General features: G+C 40.0%; 1 protein-coding gene across 1 annotated transcript in view; it reads left to right on the top strand.

The window, feature by feature from the left end:
• The window catches only part of smyd3 (SET and MYND domain containing 3), an 86,329-nt gene that overhangs the window by 3,023 nt on the left and 63,079 nt on the right, over positions 1-20,227 (top strand). The window contains exons 2-5 of the mRNA XM_053340265.1: positions 16,548-16,611; positions 16,722-16,829; positions 18,175-18,232; positions 18,458-18,606. Coding sequence (XP_053196240.1) covers positions 16,548-16,611; positions 16,722-16,829; positions 18,175-18,232; positions 18,458-18,606 — 379 coding nt within the window. The remainder of the gene's footprint in view (positions 1-16,547; positions 16,612-16,721; positions 16,830-18,174; positions 18,233-18,457; positions 18,607-20,227) is intronic.

The following is a 20,227-nucleotide window of genomic DNA, read 5'->3' as shown; positions in this document are numbered from 1 at the left end:
GATTATCAAAATAGTTGATGATTAATTTTCCGTTGTCACAGGAGATCTAATAATGTTGGTATTTACCTCATGTGTACATGAACATGTTTCAAGTGTGTATACATACAAAAACACACTTGTCTTTTTCTTTTACATACAGCACACACAGTATCCAGACCCATGCGGTCCATTCTGGCTACAGTAGGACTGATCCATTCATTGGTTTATATTACGTCACTCAGCCATCAACAGCCTCTGTTATTATCAGATGACCAGTTTTCGTTTCAAACAGCATCATCAGCCAGTGAGTCAGCGGATGTAGCTCTGCAGCCCATCCACTTCACACTTCATCCACTGATAATTAAGTTATTGTGACTGAAGGAACGAGTCTCTACCCTCAACTGTCCATATGCCTAACAGAAACATGTTATTTGTTATTTTCATACCTCCAACTGCTTTGTGAACAGCAGAGCACTGTTACTGTGCTGTTTATATGCCTGCTGCTGTATATGTGCTCCTTTTTTCCATTACAGGATTGTAAGCTTTAGTCATTGTGTCTGGCTAAAGAATAGCAAATAACAAAATGTCCTGCAGGGATGTAAATGTGGAGAATTGCAGCTACATGAAGTAACAGCAGGGCAGTATTGTTTATTTTGTGTAATTTGAATTTATTTCTCCAGCTGCTCCCTTTGCAGGCTGTCAGTCATTTATTGTGTGAAGGCTTTAAGTGAGTGTGAAGCAAGATGAACATGTATCAGTCAGCAGAAGTGCTACATGGGTTTGCATGTTTTATAGGACACAGATGTGTTTGTGTGCTAATACCAAAAGCAAGCTGTAGTTAAGCTCAGTATTTTACACAATGCCATAAAGACTAACATTAGAAGTGATCACTCCAGGCCCACTAAAGAGACATTTTTTCTTTATGATTTAAAATGTCTAGCCATCTCATCTACAACACACATCTTCAAAGGTTTTCTGCATTCTTCATCAACCAAGTGTAAATAAAACAGAACTTATTCCAGCATTTTACCACTTGTTTTTAGTAAGTCTGCCAATTGTAACCCACTACACACACACACACACACACACACACACACACACACACACACACACACACACACACATACACACACACACACACACACACACACACACACACACAGAGAGAGAGAGACACACACACAGACAGAGCTTAAGGACCACTGGCTACAAGCCTTAACATTGTACCTTGACATTTATTCAATATCTAAAGAAAGCATAGTCACCTGCTCACACAGGAAGATAGAGTTATAACAAGAGAAATCAATAATAAAGTAGAGTACTGAATTACATTATTTTTGAGCTTGGGGCAAATAGAGGTGGGGGTTTGTGGGTTAAGATAGAGCAGAGGCCATGTATTGCAATGTATGATCATGTTTTTGAGATATTGAATACATGTCATGGGAACATCTGCTTGGGTTGTGGCCAACACTCATCAACCTGAGTGTCAGGATGTCTGCTGCTTTTATAAATGTGATATCAGTGAGAGATGTTTAAGTTGTGCTTGTGTCACAAAAACAGCTGTAGACACAAGACTTGTGTACACACACACACTCAACTCATACCATGGTCACTTTTGGGGACATTACATATAATTACCTTAATATACTGCAGACTTACCCTAACCTTAACCACTGACCCAATTTTTTCCCAATTGGGGACACGTTTTGTCCCCAGTTGCACAAGCCGCCCCCAATTACCTACCTAAGTCTGGAATTTGTCCCCAAAAGTAGCCTATACCAGAACACACACACACACACACACACACACACACACACACACACACACACACACACATACACACACAGAGAGAGACAGACACACACACACTGCAGCCAAAGGCAGAAATTGGTCTCAGGGATGTGAAGTGTGTTTTCCTGTTTTCACAAAAAAACACAATTAGCCTCGCAGCATGACCGAGTGTTGAAGAATGTGTGTGAATCTGTTTGTGTGAGTGTGCACTTATTTGCGTGACTGTTGCAGCATCAACAGAAAGATGTACGTCATGTGGGAATGCATGTTACTGTGTGCGTGTGCGTGTGTGCGTGTGCGTGTGTGTGTGTGTGTGTGTGTGTGTGTGTGCGTGCAGGAAATGAGCAGGTGGAGGGGGCATCAAAGCTATAGTTAATTACAGGCCTTGAAGGCTGTATGTAAGTAATGAGTGATAAACACTGAGGGACTATATACTCTCTCTCTCTTTCTCTCTCACACACACATACACAGCAGGATTCAAATTGCCAGAGGTCAACAAACAAACAACTATTAGAGGTTCTCAGACTCACAGAGAGGAGAGATAATAGGTGGAACAAAGATAGAAAAAAAGGTGGAAAGTCAGAATAAAGTTACTATTTCAAATGTCTTAAATGCTTTTAAATTGCTTAATTATTAGTTTGAAAACACTGTGTTACAATCACCTTGGCGCCATTGTGTCCAACCATAGATTTTTCATAAAGATGGACATAGCAACTATGTGACATCACCCATTAGTTTGAAGCACAGACTTGCTCCACACAGTTGGCGCCATCTTTTCCGTTTGGAGCCAGGACCTTCCCAATTAGGAGCACGGGTCTTGCTTTTCATACTTTGGAAAAACACCCTGCTATGTTTGACTGAAGTGAACACTGACTTACAGGGAACACTGAGCAGTGCACACCTTGGCTAATTTCCAAAATGACCACCAGCACACTTATTAGAGGGCCTGAATTCAGTGATTTAGACCGTAATGACTCATTAAAAAACATAGGCTTAGTATTTTGAGAGAGTTTGGATGTCTCATATGTATTGAACTCTGTTTCACAACGTCTTGTCTATTAATATTTATTAATATTCATCTTGTTTTCTGTCCACCTCTGATTTCATATGTCAGCTGTGTTTTCTGTTATCATTGTGAAGTTTTTTTGTGGACCTCTGGCAGAACTGATGGTCACTGAGGCCTCAGCCAATGAGGGTTTCTATGAAAATATTAATGCTGTAGTCAACCAAAAAACATCTAGGTTCAAAGTCTCTCCCTCCCTCTGCAGTGAATAATTGTTTGATCCTGGAAGGCTATTGATGTAGCACTTTTCTCCTTATGAAAGTAACAGTGATTATTCGAGAGCATATTGACCAACTAATCTAAATTAGTTTGCAGCTGAAAAACTGAAAAACTAAAAGCAGTGGCAATGGGGGAAAAAATGCTTATGGTGAAAATGATAAATAAAGGTGGTGTGAGGACTGTATTCTAGATTCACTGGTGGCATTTATTATTTGTTCCTGGTTATGATTCTAGGTGGGATTGTTCAGTAGCATCACTGAAATCCTAGAAGAAAAAAAGAAGAAGATGCAGTTGTCTTTTACATCATCAAGCAGTAGCACAAATCAAAGCTCCTAAGCCCTGCAAGGAAAAAAAGCCCTCTGTGCAATGTGCATGTTGTGTTTTTTATTCAAATGAAAGCCATTGATTAACTCCTAATGTGCAAACTATTTCAACTGGACCTGTTTACATAAAACCTGGTTAGTGACAGATAGATTCACCTCAAAACTGAGTGAGAAAGAAGAGGAAGTTCCAGAAAATATACACACAACACACACACAACACACAGCTTTGATGGGTTTTTCTGTGGTTTTCACAGACTACAGAAGCAGTTCAATGCATTTCTCTCTACTGTCAGGTTGTGTGTGTGTGTGTGTGTGTGTGTGTCAGCCGAGGGGGGCAGGGCGATATTATCTCTGTCAGATGAAGTCTTTGTATTTGACACCAATATCTTACTGTCTCTTTGGACCACTCAGAAACACACACACACACACACACACACACACACACACACACACACACACACACACACACACACACACACACACTCTAGAGTAGTACAAACAACAAAAAAGAAATATGTGACACTTTTGTGTTATTTATAGTGATAACCCTTTGATTGAAAGTCCCATAAACTAATTTGTTAATTCAGAGAACATAAAAAAACATATTGACAGGCAGTTGACTCAAGAGTTTTGCTCCAAATTCAGCTGGATGTCAGTGCCTGATAGAGGGAAGCTGAACTTATGAGAAATAAAAACAAGGCTTCTGTTAATGAGGCAAAGCTCACACCTCATGACACTGCCTGTTGAGCTAATTAGTAAAAATGTGTTGCTTTTCTCCAGTGCAAAACCAAAACTGATGTTTGTGCCCAAATGTGTTGAAATAGCCCAGCACTGGATGGACTCAACATTAGTCATTGTCTAATCTGAGTTTTCAAGTCCCCCTCAAAAATGTGCTCATTTGAACTTGAATGTTAACCTTCACTGGGAAGAATAATGTATAGTACCATTCAAATGTTTGTTATGTTTAGGGCTTGACACAAAAAGGCTGTTTTCATATTCATTTGCTGAATGTGGAAGGTTTTTCTGTGCTTACTGGATAAAGGACAAGGGTAGCGATTTTCTACATTTTTCTTATTGTCAACAAATCTCATATGCAGAGCCAAACCAACAATGAATGATGTCATTTGTTTTAGGATTAGCTCATGTATATTGGTTCAGAGTGCGTTTTCCTGATCTGTGTCCATGTAGGCTTGTGGTGGCCAGCATGAATGTGGGGCCAGCCCCTCTGTCACAGTGTAGTGTGTGTAAAATTTGTGAGGAAAATATGAATACACATGCTCTGAGTATTAGTGTATTTAATGTAGATCACACGAAATGGATTACAAGCCACTTCGTCTAGCTCTTCCCGGGGGATCCCGAGGCATTCCCAGGCCTAGTCTCTCCAGCTTGTCCTGGGTCTTACCCGGGGTCTCCTACCAGAGAGGGAAGTCTGGGCTTCCCTACTTAGGCTGCTGCCCCCGCTACCCGACCCCGGATAAAGCGGAAGAAGACGTATTCTTTTTTTTAGCTTAAAAACCGCCAGCTAATTTGAGAAAATTAACTAAGATTTTATACTCGAACGCAGGTTTGAAATCCTTTGGAGGAGAAACTGGAATTAAACCACAGGATATTGAACTGCTAGTAAAATGAACCACAGGTTTAATGTGGAGCGGTGTTCGAAGAGGTGGCTAATGGCACTTTTCCACTATACAGTTCTAGCACTTTTTTACACATTTGTGTACATTAGGGATAGTACCTGGTACTTTTTTAGTACCTGCTCTGATGAGGTTCCAAACGGTTCGAATCCCGGCCGGAGGTCCTTTGCTGCAAGTCACACCCCCCTCTCTCTCCTGTTTCCTGTCTGTCTACTATTAAATAAAGGCGTCTGTGCCAAAAAATCTTTATAAAAAAAATAAAATAAAAGAAGACACTCAGTGGAGATGGTAACATTACTTTGTAGAGCACAGGTTATATAAATTTGAAACATTTTTCTGAGATAATTGCAAAACATGAGAGCGGCGAGAATCATCTGAACAATGCTGTGACATTGCACCTTCTTGGAAAAGTAAATGTTGTTGCCCAAATTGACAGTGCAAATAAGTGGAGGAAAACAGAGTCGTGCTCTGTCGGATCATCACATGTTTTAAACTGTGTGGTGAATATAAAACAGCACCTTGGGGCCACATTGAATCCAGGAATATTTAGATGCGTTTTCAAGACCTGTGTGCATGCAACACAGAGGTTTTCACCCAGTGACCACCTGATGGCTTCAAAGCTGGTTGGCTCCCTCTGCTCAGTTTGTCCTGTCATTCACTACTGCACTGTGAAACTATGGCCTCTGTGCACTTCCTTGTGGCCTTCAGTGGTGTTGAGCTCTTTGCTGTTCACTTATGGCTCTGTAGGATCATTTCTTCTTGAGTTTTGGTTTTGTCAGCTTATGAGAATGGGATGTTGTGTTTTTAAATTAGGCTTGTGACAGTGGTAATGTAACTTGTACAAGACCTGTTAGAAGAAATCATCTCTGTCGAAGTGTGTTGCGGAGCCGTGCATGGATTTGTGATGTGTTTGAAAAATACATCAGTAGCATGTAGTGTAGTTTTCCTGGTACGTACCATATCTATTGAAGTGGTTGGTGCCCCACCATTTTTTATCATAGAAAAAATGCCACTGCTGTGAAGTAGGGGAATCACATCAGATGTAAATTATTCTTCAAAAGACTGTTTTTATATATCTGGTGGGGATTTTTAAACTTTATAACCCTGTAGGTCTGTTTGGGTGGAAAATGAAGCGAATTAATGTCTCTGACCCAAACAATCAGTGTGCCAACTTTACAGATGTTGGTTACAGCTGGATAGCCACATCAACACTGACTGTATGTGTGTGTTTTTCTGTGTCACAGCTGAGACACAGATTGATCTCAGAAGTCACCAAGAACTCCAGTTCTGTTATTTCCATCTAGCCTCTTCATTTTCCTCTCATCTCTGGATGTTAATGAAGCAGTTTCATAGACGCAACACATTTTTTCTCAGTTTGAAAAATTTGAAAATAAACTTTTGACAATGCCTTTATTCTCTGCCTTTATTCACAACACCTCGAGCCTCTGTTTGCGCCCACTTGCGTCTTTCCATTGATTTTTGTATACAATTGCACTACATTTAAAACTCACTTCGCTTCATTGTCTGTCTGAACACACCTTTTTAGAGAAGTCTTCACTGTTTTTACACACACACATCATCTTCATCAAATACACACACACACACATTGTTTCCCTACTTTTTTTTGTGTTTGAGTACTTCATTCTTCAACTCCAAATACAAACTGAGCTTTACTGTCTCTTCCTCTCTTGCTCACTCACACACACTCTCACTCTTTTTCAAACATATTTTATCTTGCTTATGCACACACACACTCTTGGCTTGTGCATATACATGAACACACACACATTGATAACAGTGTGAAGGCAGTGGTCTATGAAGCATACAGATTGCTACTTTAGATACAGTTAGGCGAGCCTACAGAAAGAGGAGCAGGAGCAGATGAGGAGGGAAATAGTTCAAAAGGCAAGTCAGCTCCCCTCCTCCTCCTCCTCCCGCTCTCACAGGTTCCCTCCTCTCGATTTATTCACCCATCTGTTACCTCTGGCATCTCTGTTTTCCTCCCTTTCTCCCCTTCTATCACAGTTTTTCTTTCCATCTGCTTTACCTCTCTCCCCATTCTCCCTGTTGTTCCTCCTTTTCCTCTTCCATCTCTTCATCCCTCATTATTTAGATACATTTTTCTTCCCACCTGCCTCTGCTCTTTCTCTCTGTCTCTCTCTTTCCCTTTGCCTCATTCCTGATGTAGATTATTTTGCCTACATCTGTTTCTATCTTGTCCTCCTCCTCCTCCTCCTCCCCTTCAATCTCCATCTCCCTCCCCTCTTTCCTTTTTGCCTCCTGCAGTTAGATATACAGGTGTATCCAAACATCTTCTTGGGAAAAGAAACACACACACACACACACACACACACACACACACACACACACACACACACACACACACACACACACACACACACACACACACAGCTGTATCATTTGCAAACCGAGTAATTTGCTGTAAATTCTCGTTCGGGCATGCTGGGAACACGCCTTCCCATGTGTGTGACGCTTGGTATTCATCAAGCAAAACATCTGTGTGTGTTGTTTTTAACTCTACTTGTGAGGACCACAGCGCCTCAAAAGAACATTTGAATGCAATCCACCAGAGAATTAGTTTTAGGGGGGGATGAGGCGTTAAGGGTTAAGGTTCACTTCAACATAATGAATGGAGGTTGTATTGTATTGTAATGTATTTTTCTAGTAAATGGGGAACCTTGAGTGTGTGTTTGTTCTCATTATAATTAGGACAGATTCACGTTGTTCCTCTGATCATAGGCAGTGCATGTGTTATTTGTGAGCATTAATGGCTTTGTCAAACCTAAAGGCAGAAAAACCCAAGATGAACTGAAACATACTGAACCATAATTTAAGCCCTGTGTGGACAGGATTAGTTTTCTGAATGACGTCTGAGATATAATTACTAACACATGTTGTCTTTGATTTCATGGACCCCTTCAGAGAAGATTAAAATCACTGTGTCCATGACCAATCTGGATGAGTTTACTTTTTTCAGTTAAATATTGATAAGACAGTTTTATCAGTGGTTGATATCCTGAAGCTGTTTGACAAACACTGGACTCTGTGTGGAGCCATGTGGCGCCTGTATTCCAGAGATTTGGGTTTTGGTGGATTCTTGTTTGCATTTCAATGAGCATATCACAAGACTGGCTCAGTTCAGCCTCTTTTATCTCACAAATATAGCAGAGTTCAGATCCACTGTTTCATTTCTGGATACCAAGTATTCATGCCTTTTAATGCAGCCCACTCACACAATTAATTCTCTTTTTACTGCACAACTCTCTCAAATTTGAATTCTCCTTCAAAATTCAGCTGTGAGGATTTTAAAACAGATCAAACCACATCTGCTCAGATCTCTCCTAGTTTACTCTCCTATAACTAGGTTCTAGTATGTTATACAGTAGATTGTGAGACACCACATGACAGAGTTCCACTACACAATGATCTCCCATACTTCAATATACATCAATTATTTGATTAAATTAAGAAGACTTTTTAAAATCCCAGTTAACCATGTACAAAAGTTAAACTTCAATCATAACTTTTAGCTTTTGTCGGTTTTGTATGTGTGTCTGTTCAGATTTCAGCTTTTGTTCCATCCTGATATTGAATGTAATTTACCTTTTTATATAGTTTCTGTGTCAGTGTCCACCCTTATATACAGAACTTCTTAAAATATGTATATATATTTCAAGCTCCACAAATCAAGCTTACTACTTCAGAAACTACATAACCTACACTGAAGGAACGAATGCTTTGTGAAAAGGGCTTAAGACAGTACAACAACCAAAATGTACTCTTTCTTTTCAAGGGCAGATATTCCCCCTAGGTCCTATTTTGTGTGTGGGAAGGCATATGTACTCCCATCGTCATGATAATAAAGCCATAGTAAGACTCGTCCAATATGAGTCCCCTCAGGTGTCAATGAATCACCCTCCAAACAACCATTAAGAACTCAGCAAGGGTTTGAAGACGGCCATAGATGCGGCACAGCTGGCTGGCTTCACTCTCTGCCTTACTCACATTCACACACACGCACACACACACATACACACACACACACACCGGTAGTAGTGATTTATATGCCACTCACCACTCACCACTAAACCCAGAGTTATGCTCACGTGTTGATGTGTCGCTGTGGCTGTGGCTGTGGCTGTGGATGCAGTCAGTGTAGCAGCAGAGTGGTTTTAGGTATTTCTAAATGCAGCGACACTAGATGGCAGTAGTGTGTGTTACTTGCTGTGTTATACTCAAATCTCACATTGTCTCTCAGTCACAAAGAGAGGGTTTGTGCTGGAGATGGAACAGCTAATTTGTCAAGCAGTATTGAGAAGGACCTGTTTCATGTGGTCTGCACATCAAACTGCATTAATGGAAGCAGGTTTCTATAAAGCATGTGAAGACTGAAAATGAGGTTCAATCTCAAAAAGAAAACCCTAATCATTTTCAACTCAAATCATGACATGATAGGTGTTCAGGTGTCATTTTGAAGTCATCTGGGAAAGTAGCAGTAGATTTATGTTAATATTTGTCCGTAATTTACTTTACATGCATGTACTCGCACACCATTAGTGGTCATGTAGGAGTGAGTTGCACCATGCTGTATTAGCTACTCAGCCTGGAAATGAGAAAATCCACTCAGGCACGACCGGACAGCCCAGAAAAGAGGACCCCACTAATTATTAACATACACTAACACACAAATACACACACACACACACACACACACACACACACACATATGAACACAGATCTAACTTGCTCTCATGGCTACGGCACAACAGCCAATACTCAAGGGAAATTAATTACCATGCCATACACACACACACACACCAACAGAGACATGCTGAGGTAGGCCTAATTAGGTGTCTGATAGCATAGACTTAACAGAATTGACCACATATACACGCATGCAAGTGCACACATCCATGCTCATGCATATCAATGCAGAAAATGAGCATTTTTCAGTCAATCCATCACACTTCATACACTGTCTAGTGACGGTTTCATGTCCTTTCTTCTTCTCGCTTTTCTATTTTTGTGTTTCTTAGCTTGTGCTTCCACTCTGAGATTCATCTCTGTTATATAATTTGTGTCCTGCACAAAGTCTTTTATGTTTAAAAAGATATACTTTTCTGGAGTTGATAATAAGTGCTCGTTTCAAAGATTGGCGTAAAATCACTAGTGTTTGTAATTTTAAGGAACAGAACAAGACAAAAACCCACTAGGTATTAGCTCGTATAAATATCTTATAATTTGATTTTCCTCAGTACTTCAGTGACTTTAGTATCTCATTTAGCTCACAGGATGTTTCCTTTTAAAGGTCCTGTGCTCCCCTGGGCCTGCAGGTGTTTGAAGTTATTCTGGCTGATTAGATCTCTGTTCAGGCTGAAAGTGGTTGTGGCTGTGCAGAGATTTAGGAGGTCACTGGATTCTTAAGCCCTGTTTACACCTGCCTTTAACTTGTGCCATGCTTGATCTGATCACAAGTGAACAACTGAGATACATTGCCGTTCACACCTGTCTTTCTACGCATCTCGAGCTGATTACTTGTGTCCAGATTTTGTGCTGTCCAACGACCCCACGCACAGTTATCACCAGTGCCAGTTGTAAACAGGGTCTCTATGATGGACTGATAAGAATGACATCCGAACGCAGTGGGTGTGCACGGCTTAACTATATAATAAATCCAGTTCTGCCTTTTGTAACAACCAAAATACATTTAAGTTTATGTAGTTCAAATCTTAATTTGGACAAAATAACCACTTCAATAATTAATGTCATTAAATAATAAACCTGGGTTCTCTACAATAGAAAACCTTATCATGCTGCTTGCAGTTGGTGAGGCTCCACCTCAGAAATAAACACAGTAATCTTGATTAGGGAATTCTTTTCAATATGAGTATGTGTGTATGTGTGTATGTTTTCCCCGCAATCCTTTAGTTGATAAAATGTCAGAAAAATATTGTAAAATGGTCAGTTTACCAGAACCCAAGGCAACATCTTCTAATTGTTGTTTTTTTCCCAACCAACAGATGAAGACAAATATTCAGTTTACAATGATAAAAAACAGAGAAAAGCAGGTAATCCTCACATCTGAGAAGCTAGAGCCAGCAAATGTTTACCAGTTTTGCCAGAGACTTGCACGACTTAAAGTATTAACTGATTGTTGATACATTTTACAATGGTTTTATCCCAACAGTATGACCCCGCATATGGAGGTAGTGTGATAACTGTTTGTGTTTGTATGTAGAATCATAGGAAGGAAAGGAATGCTACAATGAGAATGTGAAAAGGGAAAAACAAAATATGGAAGAGAGTATGACAATGAGAGGAAGAGGTTGCTGAGAGAAAACGAAAGAGTGTGTCTGTTTTTTAATTCAACCAGACTGCATGTTCCTAATGAAACCCATCTAATGTTATTCATGAGTTTTTCCTACTGTGCCCGCAGTCCCAACCATGGACCTGCCATCCAGAAGACCATCACTAAATACAACATCTGACAGAGAGAAACAGGTAGAAGAAAGAGAGCGAGAAAAGCAGGGGGGAAGAAGGGGAGAGGGAAAATGGATGAAGGAAGGGAGATGACAGAGGAAAAGAGGGGACATAATAAGGGAAGATGAGACCGATGTGCTTCATGTGAGGGATGATCAAGATCTGTATGAAAATGAGTAATCCTTAAACAAGAAATTACAGTGTTGATCACAGCTGCATACTAACGACCTGAAGGAGACTGAGGTTTACACTTTACTTTCTGTTTCTGTTCTCTCTTCTTTCTCTCGCTGTCTTTCACTGTTTTGATCCTTTCTGCTCTGTTGTTAGTGTCCTCATCTATATTTGGATTAACATTAAATCAGTGTGTGTATCATACTGTACGTAGCAGTGTACGTTCCTGAACTATTATTGGTTCTTGCCAGAGGCCCGAGCATAGTCGTCTCTGTGTATTTGAATCATGAAGTAATGTGTGTGTGAAATGAACAGATTGTGTGTGGGTGTTGGATGTTTGCTGATCCCGAATAAAAAGCAGCGAGCAGTCAGTTGAGAGAGCACTTTGGTTGAACCGTTGAACTACAGGATATTGCTATAAAAAGAAAGTCAGTTTTGTCGTGGTTGTTTTTGTTGTTGTTGAGCTATAGTGAGACGTTGATCAGCAGCACTACACACATACAGATGAGTGATAAATTAAAGCAAAAGCAACAATGTCTTCATATGGAGTCAGCCCACTGCGAGCCTCCAGATCAGCTTCAGTGGTCCTTGCCAAGTCTGTGGAGCTGTATTAGAGGGATGAACACCATTCCTCCACAAGATATTCCCTCATTTATGTCATACAACCTTTATTTAAACAGGTAAATCTGAGTACAGCAGATAGAAAGAAAAAACAACATAACTGACAAAATGACTTTCAGCATCAGAGACAAGCAGTCATCACTGAATAGATTTGTAGATTAACATTTATATTATATCATTTGGTTTTATGGAGATTGTGGTGGAGCATTGTCTTAAACATTGTTCCAAAATCTTCCATATGTGTTCAGCTGGGCTGAGATCTGGCGACGTTAAAGGCTCACATCATTTTCATACTTGCCAAACCGTTCAGTGAGCCTTGATGCATGGACGCATCTGCAGTTTGATATGTTTCTCCACTCTTTTCTTCAGGTTTTTCATTTAATTTTTTCCCCCGTCTGTCAGATGGCCTCCAAATCTGGCGGCAAGTTGTAGTTAGCGTCAGTGTCACACAATTTTCATCCATTTCTCCAACTTTCAATAAGCAAAGAGCAAAAATATTTGTGTCACACAATCCCTTACAGAGTAAATATCAATTATGTTTAGCCAAGATATCCGCTCTACAGTCCTGCTGGAACACCTGAATCATGTGACTATTATCTATACACTGATGCATACTCCATGTGTGTGTATGTGCATGTGCTTTTGTGTCTAAGTGGAAACCCTATAAATGCTGAGAGCTTATCAGCCTGGAGGCGGTCGCCATAACAACAGTTGCTGCGGTGCAACTGCGCATTAACATGGCTTAGAAACTATATATACATACATTATTTAACTGTAATGCCCTTAAGGGATACCTCCATATAAAATGTAGGGCACAAATCTCTGACTGTTGACAATTTTGTATAATCTCTTAGTATATCATTAGATTGCCCAAACTTTTAATACATTTTGTCATTAAATATTGTTAATGGGATCGCAGTGACTTGGGATCGCAGATGGATGGTTGTGGCTTCCAGCTTTGCACAGATAAGACCTGAGTGAAGGCATTTTTGGAAGAGCCATGAATTAAAATAATGAACAGTTATTAAACTCATCAAGTGCCAGTTTTACAATTTTTGCCAAGTGAGAAATGTTTTGCTTGTGTCATGACTGACCTTCATACAGTGTTTCGTAAGAATTGATGAATTACTTTAGACAAGATTTCTTGCTAACAGACAAAGAGAAGGGAGAAAACTTTCACTCTTCATCTTCACTGGAGGAAGCACTGAGCATATAATTACAGATACATTTATATACAAATAATGTAAAACAAAATTGTTAGTTTGTGAGTTTTTCACTCAATATATTCTTCTTGTGTGACACCTCTCAGCTTTCTGTTTTCCATGATCACATTACTTTAGCGTTACAAACGCTGTCGGCATGGATGCATACAGGCATGTTTATGCATGTTAAAGTCAAACATCATTACAGTGGTTGAGAATTGTAACTTTAATGTATTCAATTATATATTTCTGTTCTGATAGTTAATAAAAATGAATGTCGTGTTTCTGTAGGATTCCATTTTCATGATGAAATTCACTTTAAAACAGATTTTGAACAGAGACTGTCTACCTCATAGTGGACGTTGTAAATCTTCAAGATATCAAATGACATATGACATATAGAGCAACATGCAGTGTAACTATGTCAGCATGTCAATGTAACCATGTGAATATTTCCCACAGGGTTAAGCTACAGGGGGACAAGTAAAGAACTGCAAGGGGGTGGGGGGGTCGTGGTCAGCATCAGTCTTCCTTTCAGGGATGGACTTTGTGCAGCTGGCAACCTGTGATGTGATCAAACTGTTAGTGTCTGAGTTATGTTCACAGTTCATATGTTGAAGCTACACAGGACCTGGCTGTGTTTAAGTCTGGGCTGGTTTATCTATTGTTATTGCTTTGTGTCTCATGCTGCAAGCATGTGTTTCTTTTTAACATGTGGGTGGCTTCCATGTTTCTGTTTGGTCTCAACATGACAAGAATAGCTGTGTTTTCGTGAACCTCAGGGTCCCAGTCTGGAAAGGTCAAAGCAAGTAGGACACAGCGGCATAGCAAGATAGTTTGAGCACAGGAAAGGGAGGACAAGATGAGAATAACAGAAAGAAAGTATAGAAACTAGGAGGGTGAGAAGAATAGAAAATAAGCGTTTTGGAAGTTTGGCTTGGAGGGTTCTCAAGCCAAACACAACAGTCCAGTCTAGTCACACACTGATAGACGGTCATAGGAAACACTTAACTTCTGTCACTAACATTGACAGGCAGCCGCCTTCTGTCAGCTCTACGTATGTTCATACCCTGCTTTTGCCTTTAAGGTTCTTATAATGTCATCTACTGCGTTCATAATTATGTCCAATCTAATCAAATATCCCATATTTAGTGCAATAAACCCTGGGCTAATGTATTTACATCCATTATAACATGTTCTCCATTACCTAATTGTGTGTGTGCAAGCTCATAAAACCATCCACTGTCAGATTTAATTACCAAAATTCTATCATTTTGTCTTTCTCTCTTTTCCTCTCATATCATGTGATGAACCCACCAGAGTGACATCTCTCTATGTTTGAGCTCATGCCAAACAAGCCTCAGGCTCCTCCGCTAAGCTTGACTCCCCCTATGCTTATATGCTGCAGTGTTAGAATGACGCTACAAATCTTGAGAAAACAACCTTACCCACACAACATTAAATGCAAGAAGCAAAGCAGCAGGAGTAGTCAGCTGTTGTTTGTGCTTAGGTATCAGAATTAAACGACTTTCAGTAAAGATGGAATAAAGGTTGTCAGACTGTAACTGTGAAGCCCAGAAAAACTGTCAAAACAGAGGCTGTATACAGGCACACACACAGTTTGTCTGTTGATACAGAGGCAGGATTCAAGGTTGTAGACTCAGAAACCTGATGTGTGCAGCGTTCCCATCATCTGATGGTCTAAGGCACATACCGTGAGATCACAGTGTCCTTGATTTGATTCCTGTTGGGGACATTTGTCACATGTCACCTCTCTCACTGCCTCCCTGCTTTTATCTGTCTGTCTATTTTCTGTCATATTGAAATCTAATTTTAAAGAGGGAGAGAGCAAATATCATCCAAGGGAAAAAAAAAATATATATATATGCATTCAGGTAATAGGGGTAAAACTATAATTGCTGAAGTGTCCTTTTGACATTTACTTATTAATTTGTGGCTGTTTAAGCACCTGGGTTCTTTTCTGTGTTCAGTTTCTACGATTATTATTATTATTATTAATGTTATTGTTGTTGTTTTATATTATTTTAACTTAATTCATATAGATGCCCCAAAAGCCTGCTGTAACATTAAATATTGTAAGCACAGTGCCTCTGTAAATGTCTGAATGTATCATAGTGGCCTCTGCACACACACACACACACACACACACACACACACACACACACACACACACACACACACACACACATACACATACACATACACACACACACACACACACAATTCCTGAAAGTTCCTTTGACTCAGATCTTGTCTCATGTGTGTTTTTTAGTGATGCACTTTCTACTGGCTGTAATTGGCTACGTAAAGCAGACAGACACTGCTACCGGCTTGTTATCAGATTGACAGCCAAGCTGGAAAGGATAGCGGCGTCATTCTTAGAGCACAGCAGACCTCGGAGGCAGGCAACACACACTAGTGCAAAGAAAACCAAGCATAAATACCATGAGTGGTCACACCGCTAACGCACACGGGTGCTCAGACATGTGATTGCTGTGATACAAACAGCCTGTGACAGTGATGAGAGGGTATCTAATGGATTGCTCTTAGATGACAATCTGGAAGAAGATCCTAAGGTAATGGGTACACACAATCAGCTTAATATAGCAAATGGCAAATGTCCTTACACAGGAAAAGGTCAAGACAATGACAGGAAAGCATGCTTGGGTGGATATGTGCATATATTTGGTAATGTAGCAGCTTATATGTGGCCAAAACTGTTGTGTATTTGGAGTAGGAGGACAGGTTTTATTCAAACACTAAAATGGTGCAATAGAAAGAAAAGTCTGACATGAGTGATTTCAGAAATCTAAAATACAAGTCCAATTCCAGCTCACTGAGTCGTTCACTTTCAAAGAAAATATTTTTCTATCTCTGGCCTAGAGAGCTTTTTGCAAACAGTGAACCACCCATTGAATCCTCTTCACTGACGGTTTTGTGTGTCAAATGTCTCTGTATGGAATCAATGGATGGACAATTTGTGCAGATTTAAACTCTTCTTCTTCTCTGTTCTTCTTTCTAGGCGTGAGACCTTGTTGAGGTGTTCCCAGTGCAAGATGACTCGCTACTGCAATATCACCTGCCAGGTATTACGTGCTTGTGTGTGTGTGTGTGTGTGTGTGTGTGTGTGTGTGTGTGTGTGTGTGTGTGTGTGTGTGTGTATGTGTCAGTTTGTTGAAATTCTTGTCTCCCGCAGAAAGGAGCATGGTGCAGCCATAAGAGGGAGTGTAAATGTCTGCGGAGCCTCCTTCCCAGAATTCCCACTGACTCAGTCCGTCTGGCCGCGAGACTCATCTTTGCCTTGGTATGTTTCTGGAGTCTTTCATTGGCATTCATGGTTTGTGTCACACTGCTGGTCAGAAGTTTTAGAACACCCCAATTTTTCCAGTTCCAATGAATAGCTTGAAATGGTACAAAGGTAACTGGTGAACTGCCAGGGGTTAAAAAAAAAAAGGTAAGGTTACTCAAAACTGAAAATTATACAAAAACACTTAAAAATGTAGCCCTTTCCTACAGAGAAATTGTGAAGAAAGTCAAAGTGTCAGTGAGTACAGTTTCCTTCACCATCAAAAAGCATTCAGAAACTGGGGGAAACTCTGAAAGGAAGAGGTCTGGCAGACCCAAAGCCACTACAGAGTCAGAAGACAAGTTTCTGAGAGTTAACAGCTTGCGTGATAGACGGCTCACAGGACAACAGCTTCAAGCACAGGTTAATAGTGGTCGTAGTAAGCAAGTCTCAGTTTCAACTGTGAAGAGAAGACTTGGAGTTGCAGGTTTGACAGGTCGAGTTGCAGCAAGAAAGCCATTGCTAAGACATCAGAATAAGAAGAAGAGGCTTGCCTGGGCCATGAAACACCACCAATGACTACTGAAGACTGGAAGAAGGTGTTATGGACTGATGAATCAACATTTAAACTATTCTGTTCATCACGCAGGAGTTTTGTATGCCGTCGAGCAGGCAAAAGGATGGTTCCTCAGTGTGTGACATTAACTGTCAAATATGGAGGAGGAAGCATGATGGTCTTGGGCTGTTTTTCTGGATCCAGTGTCGGCTACCACAGCATTCTACAGCACCATGCAGTACTCTCTGGTATACATGTAGTTGGTCAGGCGTTCATCCTACAGCTAGATAATGACCCAAAATATAAGTCCAAGCTATGCCAGAACTACCTTAGGAAAAAAGACCAAGATGGTAAGCTTGAAAACATTTCTTCAATAAAAAAACTGGAAAAAATTGGGGTGTTCTAAAACTTTTGACCTGTAGTGTACACACACACACACACACACACTCACACTCACTCACTCACTCACTCACTCACTCACTCACTCAGTCACTCACATATATCTTCAGCTGTGTAGTAAAAACCTTGTTCATTGTACGTTTTTGTAACATTAATGTTTGCACTTAATATGAAGAACACAATCCCTCTGTTGGCTGAGAAAATGTCACTTTATAGCAGTTCTTATTTGTTACTAGAAGGTCGGGGATTTTTTTAGGTCAAAGGATTTCAGTCCCCCAGCCAATAATATGCTGGAGGGAGTGCTACAGCTTCCTACTACTACACTAATAAGGTGAAACAAGAGCAGGAGAATGATGTTTTAAAAGATGAATGACATGCTTTTGCCCCACTCTGTCTGTTGCCTTCCAGTTAAGTCCATCTGATAACAGCAGTGAGGAGCTCTACACATTAGAGGAGCATGAATCACGTAAGTCTGACCTCCAGGACTATGTTGTTTTTATGCAGCACATAAGACAAAATGGTTGCTTTCCCAACCATATAACAGCTCTCTCCAGACATGTAAGAAACACGATGAGTGGTATTTGTGTCTGAATTGAAGCAGAAAATGAAGTGTGTTTGAGTTATTCAGAATGCTAAAGCTCTTTTAGACATTATGAAAATCAAATAGATTATTATTTTTTATCTTTCACAGACCTGAGTTCCATGTCTGAGCAGAAGAAACAAGGTCTCTCTCAGCTGGCAACCATGTTACAGTTATACCTGACACAGGAAGTACCTGTACAGGAAATGACATCAGCACTGCCGCCTTCCTGCCAGGAACCCCTCAACCTTATTGCAAAGGTGGGCTAATTGCATGTAAACGTAATATTATCTTAATATTTTTTATGGCACATACTATAGACATATAAACAGCATGGCACCTTTATGCACACATGAATACAGATACACAAGTACGGACATGCCTACCCCTGCACACAAACACATAAACAGACCAACACAAGCAACTGTTTATTGCTTTTAGCATCCCCTGCTGTGCTTGGACATACCTCAACATATGTCCAAGATCTTCCCAGCATCCGTGATTAGAGCCCTGTGTGTTATTGTGTGTGTGTGTGTATTCCCAGAACAACCTGGGGTCTTATTCTCTTAAAACACACCAGCTGCCTTCACTAGAGTTTAAACTGCAAATCATTACATGTGCAAGTCTACCTCTGTTATCTGTTAACTTGTGTGACTGCTCTCTAAGATTTCATAGCCGCCAGGTATTTTAAATCTAATGTGTGTGTGTGAATGTGTGTTTGTGTTTGTCCCATCTCACCGGTTGCATCTATGAGCATGTTTGAGTATTAATTGAAAGCAGTCAGTTCAAAGAGTGTACTGTGTTTCCATAAAACAAACATGAACATTGCAAATGAGCAGCACTCACCCATAAACTGCATGACATGGATGCAATCAAAACAATAAACCATCAACTTATCTGACATAATGATTTTTCTGTTTATAAAGAATAATTTGAATTTAATTTTGTGGGAAAAAAATAACTTTTGGTGTTCCAAAAATATGGTTTTAGTAATAAGTGTAGGGAAGCAAAAAACCTCAAACATTCCTGGTTAACATTGCTAAACATCAGTTGTTAACATTGTCAGCATGATAACCACAGCCATTTGTTGCATTTACTTTGCCTTGACTGCTGAGGATAAAACACACACTTTGGATGTTACAATTAGGTTTACAATGAACACTACAGTCCTACAGAGCTGATGCAGACTCTTACGTCTTGTTGTTCCTTTCCTTCTGTGAGAGCAGAAATCTCTGTAATATAGGTACTGTGGAATTTGATGTCATAGACACACTTGTTTGTGGATTTTTTCTATGTTTTTACATAATTTATGAAAAATGATGGAGGGAGAGAGATGTTGTAATATCTTAGGTGAGGTATGAAAGTAATTATGTGTGTGCGTGTGTGTAAGATTGGATTGTGAAGCTGGGAAAAACTGCTGATAATATGTGTTTCAAAATGTTGTTGAGAATTGTACTGTATTCTGAGGGAGATGAAGAGTGAACAACACTGTGGATTAAAGAAAAGAGTGTGTCAGAGAAAAGCAAGAGGGGAGCAGAGAGAAATGAGGGATGTCATACTGATTGAGAGGGAGGAGAGAGATGTGTGTCATAATGTGGAATGTTCATAAATGCTGGAAGTGATATCCTGACTAGGTTAGCAACTTTATGAAAGTCACTCACTGAAAATGAATTTGTCAGTTAACATAAATTGTCATTAGGTGGTTCCTTTCAAAGATGAGAACTGAGGGAATGAGATTTGAAATAAAGAAATGAGGATGGTGTTGTCAAAGTCAAATACAAGATGCATATGCTCTGTATATGCATGTTTAATTTTTGTCTCATGGTGTATATGTGTGTTTACATTTGTGTGTGTTTGTGTACCACTAAGTACAGTCATATC

The sequence above is a fragment of the Scomber japonicus genome, chromosome 1 (assembly GCF_027409825.1).
Source record: "Scomber japonicus isolate fScoJap1 chromosome 1, fScoJap1.pri, whole genome shotgun sequence".
Taxonomy (NCBI): domain Eukaryota; kingdom Metazoa; phylum Chordata; class Actinopteri; order Scombriformes; family Scombridae; genus Scomber; species Scomber japonicus.
Note: the sequence above shows the minus strand (reverse complement) of the source record. Positions and strands in the feature narration are given on the sequence as shown.